Source organism: Centroberyx affinis, unplaced genomic scaffold (genome assembly GCF_046629955.1).
Source record: "Centroberyx affinis isolate AG114_WGS23_722 - 3 ecotype Tasmania unplaced genomic scaffold, CSIRO-AGI_Caff_v1 ptg004379l_1, whole genome shotgun sequence".
In the NCBI taxonomy this organism is placed as follows: domain Eukaryota; kingdom Metazoa; phylum Chordata; class Actinopteri; order Beryciformes; family Berycidae; genus Centroberyx; species Centroberyx affinis.
In genome coordinates, this window is record NW_027282072.1 from 116,403 (window position 1) to 130,142 (window position 13,740).

The following is a 13,740-nucleotide window of genomic DNA, read 5'->3' on the forward strand; positions in this document are numbered from 1 at the left end:
TGCACAATTGACAGATTTCAGTTCAAACATTCATTTTCATAGCATTAATCCCTCCAATAGACTACATACAGTATATGATTGCTCTTCACATACAAATACACACATTGCACATAGGACACAGAGGTTGAAGCATCCTATCAATGTTGTCAATATGGTTGTTATAGATGTACTATGTTCTGTTGGCTGTAGTGTTTCCCCTATAATTTTTAATTGCAGTGGTGATTGGGGGACATTTTTGGTTTAGTTTCCGTATCTGTTCCCCTTTTGGTCCTGATTTTCTTGCGCTGTTCTTAATTTAAAATACTTTATAATAAAAGCCTTAATTTTAATCATGAACCCTATGCTTATTTGTATTTTTGGGGGACTTGGTTATTGAAAAGATTTAATTACACATTTTCCCTAGCACAGACTTCAACTTTTTCAGCCTGGGATTCAGATTTGAGAAACTATGTTTCACCTCAAGACCCACTTTGAGGAAAACATTCAACTAATCTTGTCATGTGGGGAACCGCCAGAAAGAGGTTTCATGTCCAAATTGAGCCCTAGTTTAACAAATACCTCTTCTCCAGGAGTACTGACAATATCCTCGCTGCAGTGCACTGCTGAATAAAACTTGTAGAGGAAACACTAGTCATCTGAAATGTGTTTCAACGAGGCCTCCTGATGACAGAGAAGATGGCCAGAGTCAGAACGACAGTCCCCGCTGTGCCACCAATCAGAACACCCAGGATGCCTCCGTCTACGTGCTGCTTCTCACATCTCTTGCCAGCGTAGTAAGTGGCCTGGCCCGAGGCACACCTGCAAAGTAGTGGACAGAAATGTCATTTTTTACTATGAAAAATAATTTCATGAAACAAAATTCATTGTAGTGAACTGTAGGTAGCTCACGGCCACGCACACTCTTATTTTGATTATTCTTGTTGACATGTTTGTGGTGAGACTCACGTAATTCCACTAGTTTGGTAATTTCATTTCATTTATCTGTATCACAATGTGCACCTATTAACACCAATAAATGCCAAGAAATGTACACATTTCTATTTTGTCATATTTTTATATCAAAATCACATTACTTGTACTTCCTGTAAAACGATGCACATAAAAATTCCAAGCAATAATACAGTCATGTTTTCCAACCCAGCTGCCTGTGATGCTTTATATCAAAGCATACCAAAGGAATGGAGCAGCTCGCTCACTGCTAAGAGAGTTTGTATTTCATTTAATTTGGGAAAATAAGGTGTTAAAATGGGTGGATTTTTACATACAAATCTCACCTAGTGTAGCTTTAATCATGCCAAATAAACTTCAGTTATTTTTTTCCAGGTTTAGGATGAGAAAAGCCTTCGAATTTTTATTTTAATTCCACCTAGAGTGACTCACTTATGTAATTAATGGCCCAAGACAACACTGAGGCGTCATTTTGTCAACAATTAGAACCAGCGGCATTTTGATTCTACACACTGGGCTCCATGATAAAAGCAAGCATGATATAGCAACGGTTGTAATATATGCTAATGAAGAACATTGTTAAAATTCTATGGCAGCTATCTTGACTGTATGAAAGTAGATGAACTTCATACACCAGTGCTCAATTTGTTCATTCAAATTCTGTGAATGCATAACAGTATTTAGATGAGTTACTGGTAACAAATTATCATACAGCCACTCTGACTCAGCTCTTCCCAGTTATCTATCACATCAGATGTCACATACCAGACACATGACTGGCAGGGAGACCAGTAACATGATATCCTTACTATTGTCTGTACACAGATATAGACATAGACACAGGTACACACACATGAACTTGAACATTTTTACAGTTGTACTTGGGACAGTACAACAGTACCCATTGACTGCATTTATTATCTAACCCTCCAACTCTCGTCTTAACCCTTAACCCGACACATGCCTAACCTTAGTGCTTTCCCTAACCTTAGCCTATGCCTATTCTAACCCTAACCCTAAATCTAAAATGACACTTTTTCAATATGAGGACTGGCCAAAATGTCCTCACTTTCCTAAAAAGTGCTAACTTCTTATGTCCACAATTGAAACCGCTTGGAGGTAGAGTAATGCAAATACACATTTATATACACTTCACACACACACACACACACACACACACACACACACACCTGCATGAGGCTGTCCCTTGACTGTCCACACACACGCCTCCATTAAGACAGGGGTTTGGAAGACAGGGGTCACTGGCTGCAGCACGTGCTTCTCTGCGTTTTGGAACATCCGGTCCCATTTCCTCCTCTCTGATTGGCTTCTCATCTGTGATGTCATTACTGGGTGTGGCTGGTGTGATGGGCACCTCAGTCTTGATCAGGTGGGTCAAATCTAATGGAATAACGAGCGAAGGAAAAATGTTATGGTAACATTTTGTCATGACGGTCTCTGTGAATCAGACAGCAAATCCTATAAAGCACTTGTCAATACGGCAGAGAAAAAAATGGCACGATTTACACTAGCAAGGGTAAAATGTGAACTCTCTTCTAATCTGATGTATTATAGCTAATTTTAAATTACATTTATACTTTATAAACATAGACTTTTTAATATAGATAAATGATGTGATTTGAAAGTGCATATAAATGTTTTTTTAGTGTCCGTTCAACAAAGCTGAGCATGCATTTGTTACACTTTGTTAAGTTAAATCAAAAGTAAATGTAGAAAAGGAGAGCTGACAAAACGAAATCAGGCATAGCCTGTATGCGTATCAGGCAGCAGTCTGATATAGTCAGGTAGAGCAGCTAATTTTCTCACTCTCACCATTGAAATCAGCTGTAATGATGAGATCATCGTTCTTGAGGAAGCTCCTCCTGCGCAGCTGCTTGTGAGAAATGAATGCGTGCCAGCCCAAGTCCCTATTGCGGTAGCACTTGCAGCTGTCATCCCACACTGCTCCTGAGGTGGCTGTTGGCTTGTGCCAGAGGGAAGCGCTATCTGAGGGAAAAATAATCAAGTAAGAAAAAACTTTTTGCACTTTCTATCTGCTGCGTGTTACAACACAGCTCATGATGGTTTGGAAGACATGTGCTATAACCACTACACTATGTGCCTATTTGATGTTTTCAAGCATGTAAGAGCAATATTTTGGTCAACACAGTTCCTCTTGCACCAAGGAGGTGTGACATGTAACCAATCAGAGGCTAATTTTGATCAGCTGTGTTTGTGCACCATGTGGCCAGAAACTATCTTCAAAAGGAGGAAGTCAAATAAACAAAGTGAGCTCCATCTAACATCCCAATTCAAACTTGAGTCTAGCAAAAGTGTTGTGTGTTGAAAGAGAACTATTTATTTATATAAACTGTCATGCTTGCTTCTTGTGTTCGTTTGTTTTTTGTTAACTTCAACTGGAAGACTGGGAGACTTTAATGTGCAGCCACTAACCATCTTTTTCTCTCCCTTTTTGCCATTGCAGGAGACAAGTCCCCAGATGAGGAGAGCTTGTGTGGACACTTAGCTTGCTGCTTTAGCTGCTCCTGAGCTTATTTACAATGTAATGAGGAGAGACAGAAGTTTCCAAAAGATCTACAGAGCCACTCTGATCCAGTTGGCTCATCTTCAGAGAATGTCTCACTCTCCACCTTCTTTGTCATTGTTCAGAGTTCATAATAAACAGATGTCTCAATAAAAGTGATTTTGACTGTATTATTGGCAATTGCTGCGTACATTATTTAAAAACTATAAATTATGAACGAAAGAGCCCCATATAAAGGTTCAAAGAGGAACCTGTAAAAAAATAAAAGGATTTTGGGAGAACCCCCTGGAAGAGTTCCAAGTAGAACTGTAGTAGAATGAACAGGGGTTCTGTGCAAAACCACCTGGATAGATTCTAGGTATAACCTCAGGGTTCTGTAATGAACCCTGGGGAATGGTTCGTGTTAAAACCTCAGGGTTCTTTACTGAACCCTTCTTAGAGGGTTCCAGGTGTAACTACCTACTATGAGTTCTAAGTAGAACCATTTAGTAAGGGTTCTCTTCAAAAAGGGTTCCACCTAGAGCCAAAAAGGGTTCTCCTATGAGGACAAGTCAAAGAACCCTATATGGTTCTAGTTAGCCCGTCTATTTCTAAGAGTGAAGATGTCGGGGCGGGACATAAGGTGAGGCGGGACAGTTCAAAAGTGGGCGGGTTGGACCATAACAAACATGGAAAGAGAAAAGCAGTGCAACCCATTGCATATTCTGTGTAGCTGATGAAGCAATCCACTGAGCTGTGACAAACTCAGGATTCTTCAAAATGAATAAATTCCAGTCACCGGGACGCAACCATGGTGTCTTGGAAACAGGGTTTTTGGAGCCCAAAAATGCACCACTGTACCATGTTTCCACGCATGTCACTTTGAAAGTCTTGAAGTTGAAGGTTTGGGTGATGGGAGGGTTGAGGGGAGGACTGTTGAATTTTTATGTACGTCTACTAGCACGCCATGAAGTAGACACTAAAAATATGCCATTTTCCAGGACACAAAAGTAATGAGATTTTGATAGAAAAATACAAGAAAATAATAATTAATCAATTTTTTTTTTGGCGTAACATAGGTGTATGTTATGCAGAATTGGCCTACTTTAATACAGGGCTTTCTTTGGCTGTGAATCCAGCCCTTAACATATGCCCTCTTCAACAGTAACTTATAGTACATACAGTTAAGTGTATTATGATGGATTTAAGAATTAGAAACAATGGACTGTCAATGCCATACCATTTCTATTAGGTCTCATTTAAATTCTGGTTAATGACAATCATTTTGCACCAGCTCTGTCTTAAAATTACTAGCCAGTAGTAAACATCCTAATTTCTCAATGTCAATGAATGAAACTAGGCTCACCAGTGGTGAAACTTCTCGTAGCAGACATCCTCAGTTTAACATCGGGGTCCTGGTCCATGACAGTAATGGTCACCTGCCGGTTTTTCGCCGGCCACTCCAACACTGCATCATTTTCCCCACTGCAGAGGTGTAAGGCCAAGCGAACATGGTCAGGGGATCCATTCCAAACTCCATTAGGGTAGAAGCTGATACCGAAAGAGTAGCCCTCTGAGTTGTAGAAGCACTTGCTGTTAACCTTAGTGTCAACAGGCATGGTGGGGAGAAGGTTGGTGAAGTTGCGGAATTGCAAGACGGCACTGGGGCAAACCGTCTCACTAAGAGTGATGTCATCGATTAAGATAGCGCCTGAGGAGCCGGTTGATCCTCTGATACCCTGGAAGAAATAACGGAATTTCTCTGTAACCTTGAGGGTCACGTGGTCTACTTTCCAGGCATCGACTCCATCACCTAAGAAAGACGAATAGTAGGTGATTCAGTGACTGAATTTATCCAGACATGACCTTATTTATCAATGAAAAGGAAGTATAGTAAACTGGAGGTCTGATTCATGATATTGCAGTGCGTTTTGGATGCATCTCTAGGATCATAAAATTAACCAGAAATAAGATATCATAAGTTCTTTCAAGGAATTTGGAGGTGGTTTACAAACCGAATTATCCAAGTGCTCCAGAGCAATAGAGAGTAACATTAGAGTGTTATGAAGGACATATGAATAACTAAACAAAATACCTGTGATCGTGTGGATCTTCCTGACACTGCGAACAGTCCCTGTCCCGTCATCAGTTCTGATCCATATCACCAGTTTGTCCCCTGCGGCTCCTGTCATCTTGTAGAAGAACTGCAGGCACTGCTCGCCTCTCTTGGGGTACAGGATACGTGACTCCAGCAAGGCGCTGTTTCCCGCTGCACCCGAGGATGTGTCAAACTTCATGAAGTAGCCAGCATCTAGAAAGAGAGGGGGTGAAGAATATATATGTTGTCATTTGATTTTTAAAGATGATTGGCGTGAGGATATGACTTTATCCATGTCTTTTTACAATGTGTTATGTTATGTTATGTTTTGTGTTAAAGCAGCATGAATGGAATTGAACTAATGATCTATACATAGAGAAAAAACAGTTTTAACTAAAACTGAAACTAAAACTAAAACTTTAACTCTAAAACTGTTTTATCGCTATGGATCTATACTGGCACAGAACCCCCAAACCCCTAAACCCCTCCCACCTCCTTAAGCTACGCTGGCCTGTAATTGACACAAACAATAAAGTAATTTTCCACAATAACAAGTAAGCTAGCTAATTAGAGCAGAGATCCAACAGAAACTTCTACTGAGGATGCAATATATCACCATGCAACATACTGTAATAATAATATTGCTTTGTTAAACTCCATCATTGTGAAGGAAGGGGGGGGGGGGGGGGGGGGGGATCTTTTCTCAATGTCAATGAATGAAACTAGGGGGAAATTTTAAATGGGCGGGTAGTATTTGTCCCAAAATATAATACAGGCCAGAAAGTGAGCTTTGAAGGCCAGAAATCTCAGCAGCTAGCAATGTAAAATATAATACATATTTTGGGATGGTCAATGCCTACTTTGGGATGGTCAAAAAACGCTTTGCATATGATGACATCACTTGACCAGTGATCCAAGAAGTCCTATTCATAGAATAGGTTATGGGTCCTGATTTACATTTTCAGCAGCATTACATAACTTCAATTCAAGTTTATTTATAGTACAATAAAAACAAGAGATAGATTAATAATATCAGAATAACTCCAAGAAACAGGGCCAGAGCGTGCGTGTGTGTGTGTGTGTGTGTGTGTGTGTGTGTGTGTGTGTGTGTGTGTGTGTGTTCCAGTATTTGCTCAGTACTTCTGCAGCGTCCTGCCAGGGTTTGGTCAATATCAGCTGGAGTGCTCAGGGTCTGGACCCAGTCTGCATTGTCCGCCTCATTCTGGATCATTCCACAGATGTTGATCAGCTCAAAGGAACACTGGTCCAGGAGTGTATGGGTGTCAACTGCAACAACAATGATCCATAGTGATCCCACAAAGCTGAAAGCAATTGTTTTCTACTTTGCCATTTTCTTTGTTGTCTTCACTGGCCACGTTTACATGCACGCAAAAAATTTGATTGTAATGCGATTAAGACAATAACATGAGTAAGGCAGGACCCATGTAAAGTAATCACAGTCAATCATAGATAGAGTACTGCAATTTTATTTGCAATAATAGAGTCTAGTCAGAACATGTATATATCTTAATCGCATTTATTTAAATCAGTAACCATGTTACATGTAAACCGGATTATTAGGGAGGTGTGACTTCATAGAATCACATAAACAGCTTAATTGCATTACTGGATTACTTGGACTATTGGCAATAGTTGCTTTATTGTGCGCATTGTAAACAGAACCACTGTTAGCAAGGTTACTAATTTGCATCATCAATTTAAAGCAATAGGCAACTTGATAAGACGGGTGTATTTATATGTGGAAATGTTGCCTAGTGTAGCTTTAAAATTAGAAAAAAGTATATTGAGGGCCCAGTGTAACAACAGGATATTCTTTCACTTTAGTTTCACCCAAATATCTGTGTTTGTGTGTGTGTGTGTGTGTGTGTGTGTGTGCGCGTGTGTGTGTGTCAGGATGGTGTATGTGTGAGTGGTCCTAATAATTCAGGGGTCCCCAAAACAACTGCATTAATAGGGCTTTCTTATGTTCCTCTGCCATGCACGCCCTCTTTCAGCAGACAGTTCAACACACTCACTGAATAAGTGAAGAAGTATTCAGATCTTTGACTTAAGTAAAAGTAGTAATACCACAGTGTAAAAATACTTTGTTACAAGTAAAAGTCCTGCATTCAAAATCTTACTTAAGTCAAAGTACAAAAGTATTAGCATCAAAATATACTTAAAGTAGCAAAAGTAAAAGTACTCATTATGCAGAATGGCCCATTTCAGAATTATATATATCATGTTATTGGACTATAATTATTGATGCATTAATGTGTTTATCACTTTAATGTTGCAGCTGGTAAAGGTATATATAGCTTAGCTTAGCATAGCTTAACCTATAAAAATATATTATTTATTAGTTGATTTATAATTTGTATTAATCATCTAAATCTGCAAAGTAACTAGTAACTAAAGCTGTCAAAAATATCTAGTGTAGTAAGTGAGTAAAAAGTACAATATTTCCCTCTGAAATGTAGTGGAGTAGCATGAAATGGAAATACTCAAGTAAAGTACAAGTACCTCTAAATTGTACTTAAGTACAGTACTTGAGTAAATGCACTTAGTTACATTCCACCACTGGGTGAAACCATTTCTTATTGCAGGCAGAGGGCGAGGAGACACTCACCACAGTCGTACATGCGGTTGAGCCTGGTGAGGTCTGCAGCGCTGAAGTCCATCCGCTGGCCGATGATCTCGTTAAAGTACGGTATAGCGGTGGTGATGGTGGGGATGCTCTCGTTCTTGTTGAAGGAAAGGGGTCTGTAGTGCATGATGGACTCGTAGTCATACGGTGTGTTCAGATCAGTGATGAAGTCATCCTCGTACTTGTTGAAATTGTGTTCCTTTCCTAATGAAGGGAGAGTGACACAAGCATGCCAACCTTGTTTTCTGGGCATAATGAGTAGCCTAGTCTAGTCTAGTCTAGTCTTTTAAATTATTATTAAACCTTTATTTAACCAGTTGAGTCCCATTGAGATTACAAGATCTCTTTTTCGAGGGAGCCCTGGCCAAGATAGCAGCAATACAGAGTTTAAAACAACATACAAGCAAACATTAAAAGCACATAAAACAAAACATACAGTAGCAACTCACAGAATCATATGCCTAAAAGACAGACAGAAGGAAACGGGTCTAGCTAAGGAAGCAATTACAAGTTACAATTGAATTTGCCTCCAAATCCTTCACTACATTTTTGAATGCCCTAATCGGGATCAGCTCATCTAGATGCAAATCTGTCTGCAAGTGGTTCCAGGCTGCAGGGGCGGAGAACATAAAGGCCTGTTTGCCAAATTCAGTGCGAAACCTTAGGGACGGACAGTAAGAGGGTGTCATTTGAGCGCAAACAATAATTACTAGTTTTGAGTGAGATATACCCACAAAGGTAAGAGGGGAGCAGACCAAGGATGGACTTGTAAATAAATATGTACCAATGAGTGAGTCTGCGCAAGGCCAATGAAGGCCACTGAAGGTCTAGTCTAGTTTTATTTATGTGGCCCTTTATCCCAGTCAAGTCTCAAAGGTCATATAAATATAAATGTCATATAGCATACTACATCATGCATGTACATACTACATACAGTATATGCTGTATATGCATCATCACATTATACTTACTAGTCAGCTTCATTAGCATGGACATGTAAGTGGATAGTCACAGTATACTTACCTCCTCCACTAGTGTCACTTCACTATTGTTCATTTAACAACATCAAAGGAAAAGAGGTCATGAAGGCATCCAGAGCCTATCTTTTAAACATTGGCACTTGTGTAACATAGATAAACTGGGGCTTCATCTGAAGGTTTTCATTCCAACACACTATATATTCATTTTGGAAAAGAATATTATCTGAAGGTCATCATTCAATATCTTTATAATCTAGAGGATCCATTGTGTAAAGTGTTACTGTATTTCACTGTCAATCAAGTCTGTATTATCTACTATCCTTTAAACAGTACTGTCATTTGTTTTGTATTATCAATTATTTGAAACAATTACAACTGTCACAACTCTGCAAGACTGTGATCATAGTAATAACATGGATGATAAAAAAACCTCAAATAATAGCAACCCACCAGCTTCAATCTGGTCCCACCAGATCTTGACATAGTCGTCTCTATCAGAGCGAGACTGTTCATGGTAAAAGCCCAGAGCGTGGAGCAGCTCATGCTGCACGACGGCGTTAGTGTCACACCCAGCTCCGATGGACACGTTCTGGCCTTCTTTGAAGTCCCCAACAAATGACCAGCATCTGTTGGAAATGTTGAGATGATGATGATATAACATTATAGTAAATTCAAATGAAAGCATAATCTGAAACCTTAATAAAATCCTCAATTTAGTCTGCTTTTACACAGCATTTTAAAGTATATATTACATGTTCATCATTTATCCGGTTCTCATATTCAGGGTGACTTAAATTGAATGAAACAGTAGAATAAGCTTCAATTCCTAGATCACCAACATTACAAGCAACCAGCTGTAAGGATTGCAAAGGTATAAAGGCCCGGAAACATCCTCTGACCCTGGTGTGATCATATATAGGAAAAAAGCTACAGAGAAAGGTAGAACAGATATTTTGGCATATTTTTGGAACCATGAGGAATGTATTAGCATCTAGTTACAAAGCAGTTCCGAAAATTTTTCGAGGCAATATATTGGAAATTAGGATATCAAATAAGTGGCTGTTAATGCAATGATTCTACATGGGCAACCTGGTTTTCATAGCTTGTTTGTTTTTACAATAACTGATGTCTCTGTACAGAAACAGGGCCAACAGAAGGTAATTCAATTTACTTTCATAAACCCACATAAGAGTCACAGTTTATTACCAGTCTGATAATGCATTAAAGATCATGGATCAGGTCATGAAACAACATTTCGTCACATAAGCATTTTCTAATCTCTGCTTTTAATAAGGCCTTCAATTTGATGATTTGACAGCATGACCCATAAAGTTGAGCAATAGTCCATAGCCTCATACTGCAGCTCACCCAGATAGCTTAGTGAAGGAGATGTAGGTGCTCTCTCCCTCGTAGGGCTTGAAGTCCACACAGGATTTTAAACGGTATGATTCAAAAACCTGGTGGATCACACCTTTAGCATTCAGATCTAGAGTGATGGAAATTCATGTCTTAATCAATAAATGTTGTTACCTATTAAATATGTTATTCATTAGGAGGAGGAATGAATTCCACTGTGCATACTGTACCCAAAGAGTCTGTTAAGATGTAGGGAATGGGAAACTTCCATCTTTTTGTTGGATCGAGGATTGCATTTCTCCTGGGCTGCAAGAGACATTTAAAGCATTCAGAACTCAGAATGTTAAATTTTCTTCCACAGAAAGTGTGTACCTTTCTACAGAAGGATATATACTTACATCACCAGCAATGTCTCCCTCAAACAGGTGTGTTAACTCTGAAATATGACAAAAGAAATCTGTTACAAACAACTTAATTTGATTTGTTTGGATGATTTCATGGTAGTTTGAATTTAGCAGGTGACAGTCATGCTCATCAAAGCATATGATTATATGATTGTGTTGTACATATCAACAGTAGAAAGGGCATATGAAATGTACCTCTATTGATGTCAAGTATGTCATCTCTCAGTTCACCTGCATCTGCATTACCACCTGGAAGTTCCACAGAATAAAATATTATTATAACCAAAACAGCTTTAGTAATAGAAATAAAGAGCTTATATTATGTGCATGTGGTCAATAAAGGAACAGGAACCAACCGAAAAGTGTCGGAACAGCTTGCACCTAGCACACAAAAAGAGACACTGCTTGACTCAAAGCATCTATACCGTCAAATTTGGAAAAGAAACTGATAGCAGTGAATGTGATTCAATTCAATTTCAAATACTAAATACTAATAAACTACATTTACCTTGAAAACCACAAAAATCCCAATCAAAGCAGCAATCCTCTTCGCACCGTTTCCAGAGCCCATGCTTTCATCCAGACGTGCTTCTCTGACACAGGTGTAAACATGTCCATAAAGGCTGGAGTGGGACTTTGATCAGAGTATAATAGCATCTAATGAGTAACAGGCATTTACACGCGCGTCCTCGTTAACTTTCATATCACCGACATCTTCTCAGGTGCATTGGCAAGCAGAGATAATGACAGCTGTGAGCCATTTAGGCCTTACAGAGACCTGACCTTCACGATCCCTTTATCTTCCTCATCGACCGTTTAATGCCAGTGTCAGCAACAGATTCAAATATGAGTTATGATTTTAAAGCCAATAAAATAGGTATATAGCCATGTTGTTTATTAGCAGGTCTGACTAATATTTTGCAGTTATCATCTGATAGAAGCAGATACTTATTATTTATTGCATATAATTATAGTAGCCAACAAATAAGTCCCATATTCTGCATCTATCCTCATACTTCTGCAGCCTTTTCTTTCTCACACGTTGATAGGACTGAATACAGTAGGTACAAGTCTTTCAAAACGCTACTTGCCAAACAACTATTTGTGCCATGTGGCGACTAAAAAGGGGGCAAAATGTGAATTCTCTGAACAATAGGCCCTTATCATCATGGTAACAGCTAAACACCGGTGCATTACAATTTCCTGTGGCAAGTTTCTTTTTGCGACTTACTGACAAAGCAATCCAACAAAAACAACAAAATTGTAGTGGTACTAGCAGTAGATACATAATGCAACAAATAGGGTCCATAGGAGTGAACTGGCAACCCTCCGGTCTCATGCCCACTTCTCACCTCTAGGCCACCTGTAACGCGTTTGGTCGTGTCTTACTTATTTTAGCTTCAGGTAAATGCTCCTGGATAGCTTGACAGAGCCAGACAACATCAGTAGGCCTATTGGGATTCTCACAGATACAAGAGACAAGCTACTGGACGATAGACAGACTGGGAGCGGTTATACTTGACATGTTGCAGTAACTCAGTCTAAAACAATGAGCGCCACCCAGTGATGCAATCTGTTACTGCAACTAAACTGTTCCAAAAGCATACTAGGCATATTTCTGACTCTCACTCCACCACCCCCCATTGCTCAAAATATAGATAGACATGACAGAAATAAATGAAATCTGCATACTTACTTACTTCTTCACAATTTGAGTTGATTTTTTTTTTTTTGCCAAACTGCTGAGTTAATGAGTGAGATGAGATGTGGAAAGAGAAATACTTTGCTTCAGGAGGACTTAGGGAACTGTTGATATTGGGGATCAAATCAGCAACTCTTCACCTATTAGGCAGCCTCTTTCGATGACATGGATATTTTCCAAGAATGCCAACATTTAAGGAATGTGGAATTTCAATTTGTAGGCCTTCTCCACCAGAGCATTCCTCCCAGAGCATGATTATGAATACGCTAGACTACAATGTTGTATGTTTATCCACCAATGTAGGTCCAAGAGCATTAATAACTAATTACTGAACTCATAAATCCAGAAAATCATGTCTGAAATGTTATGATTTCCATGAATGACTTATTACTGGGCAGCAGGGTGGCAGACCATCCTTCAACTAGATGATTCTGTGGGGGCAAGCATCCACTTTACTGAAGAGTCCTTGAGCAAGACCCTAATCCCTTTCAGGGGTGCTGCTCTGTAGCTGACCTCTGACCTCCCTGTGGAGGGGGGCAAGCACAAGGAGAAATTCTCCTCAGAGTATCATAAATAAATCTTTGCAATCACAAGGATCAAACCATGATTTTCCATCAAATAGTACAGTAGCCTTCTTCTGAGCCATGTAGTTCTTCACAGTACAAGCTTACAGGCAAAACAACACAAGTAACTATTTGTTTTCTGCCCTCTCAGTTGCACAGTGCACTGACATCTCTGAACATTTTGGTCCATGGTTCGAACAGAGTTCAAAAGCCTCGCCTCTCCAGTGTGAAGTGCTGTTGAAGTTGCAAGAAAATGGCTGCACAGTTAATTCAACTTTGCCTGACTGGCATGTTGAACCCTAATATCTGATGAGGCTGTAGATTACATGTCCCTTATCCCATAATTACTGTGTTATTAGACGATAATAAAATTTATCAAATTTTGACATAGCTGGGTCTGTTGATAAAGAATAATATGCCTATCATTCAAGGATAAGAGGGTCTAAATTATCAAAATTGCATCATTTCTTGACTAAGAAAAAACACATGGCAATACTGGGCGAGCAATTTAAAACCAC

General features: G+C 39.3%; 1 protein-coding gene across 1 annotated transcript; it reads right to left on the minus strand.

The window, feature by feature from the left end:
- Positions 1-553: 553 nt before the first annotated feature.
- mep1a.2 (meprin A, alpha (PABA peptide hydrolase), tandem duplicate 2) lies at positions 554-11,528 on the minus strand. The gene is made up of 14 exons (XM_071543809.1): positions 11,466-11,528; positions 11,314-11,338; positions 11,153-11,206; positions 10,952-10,989; positions 10,784-10,859; positions 10,566-10,683; positions 9,648-9,823; positions 8,200-8,421; positions 6,711-6,857; positions 5,568-5,783; positions 4,839-5,285; positions 2,782-2,955; positions 2,139-2,349; positions 554-798 (listed from the first exon to the last, which is right to left on the minus strand). Exons 1-14 carry the CDS (start codon positions 11,526-11,528, stop codon positions 648-650), a joined length of 2,118 nt encoding a protein of 705 aa, XP_071399910.1. The 3' UTR covers positions 554-647.
- Positions 11,529-13,740: the final 2,212 nt, after the last annotated feature.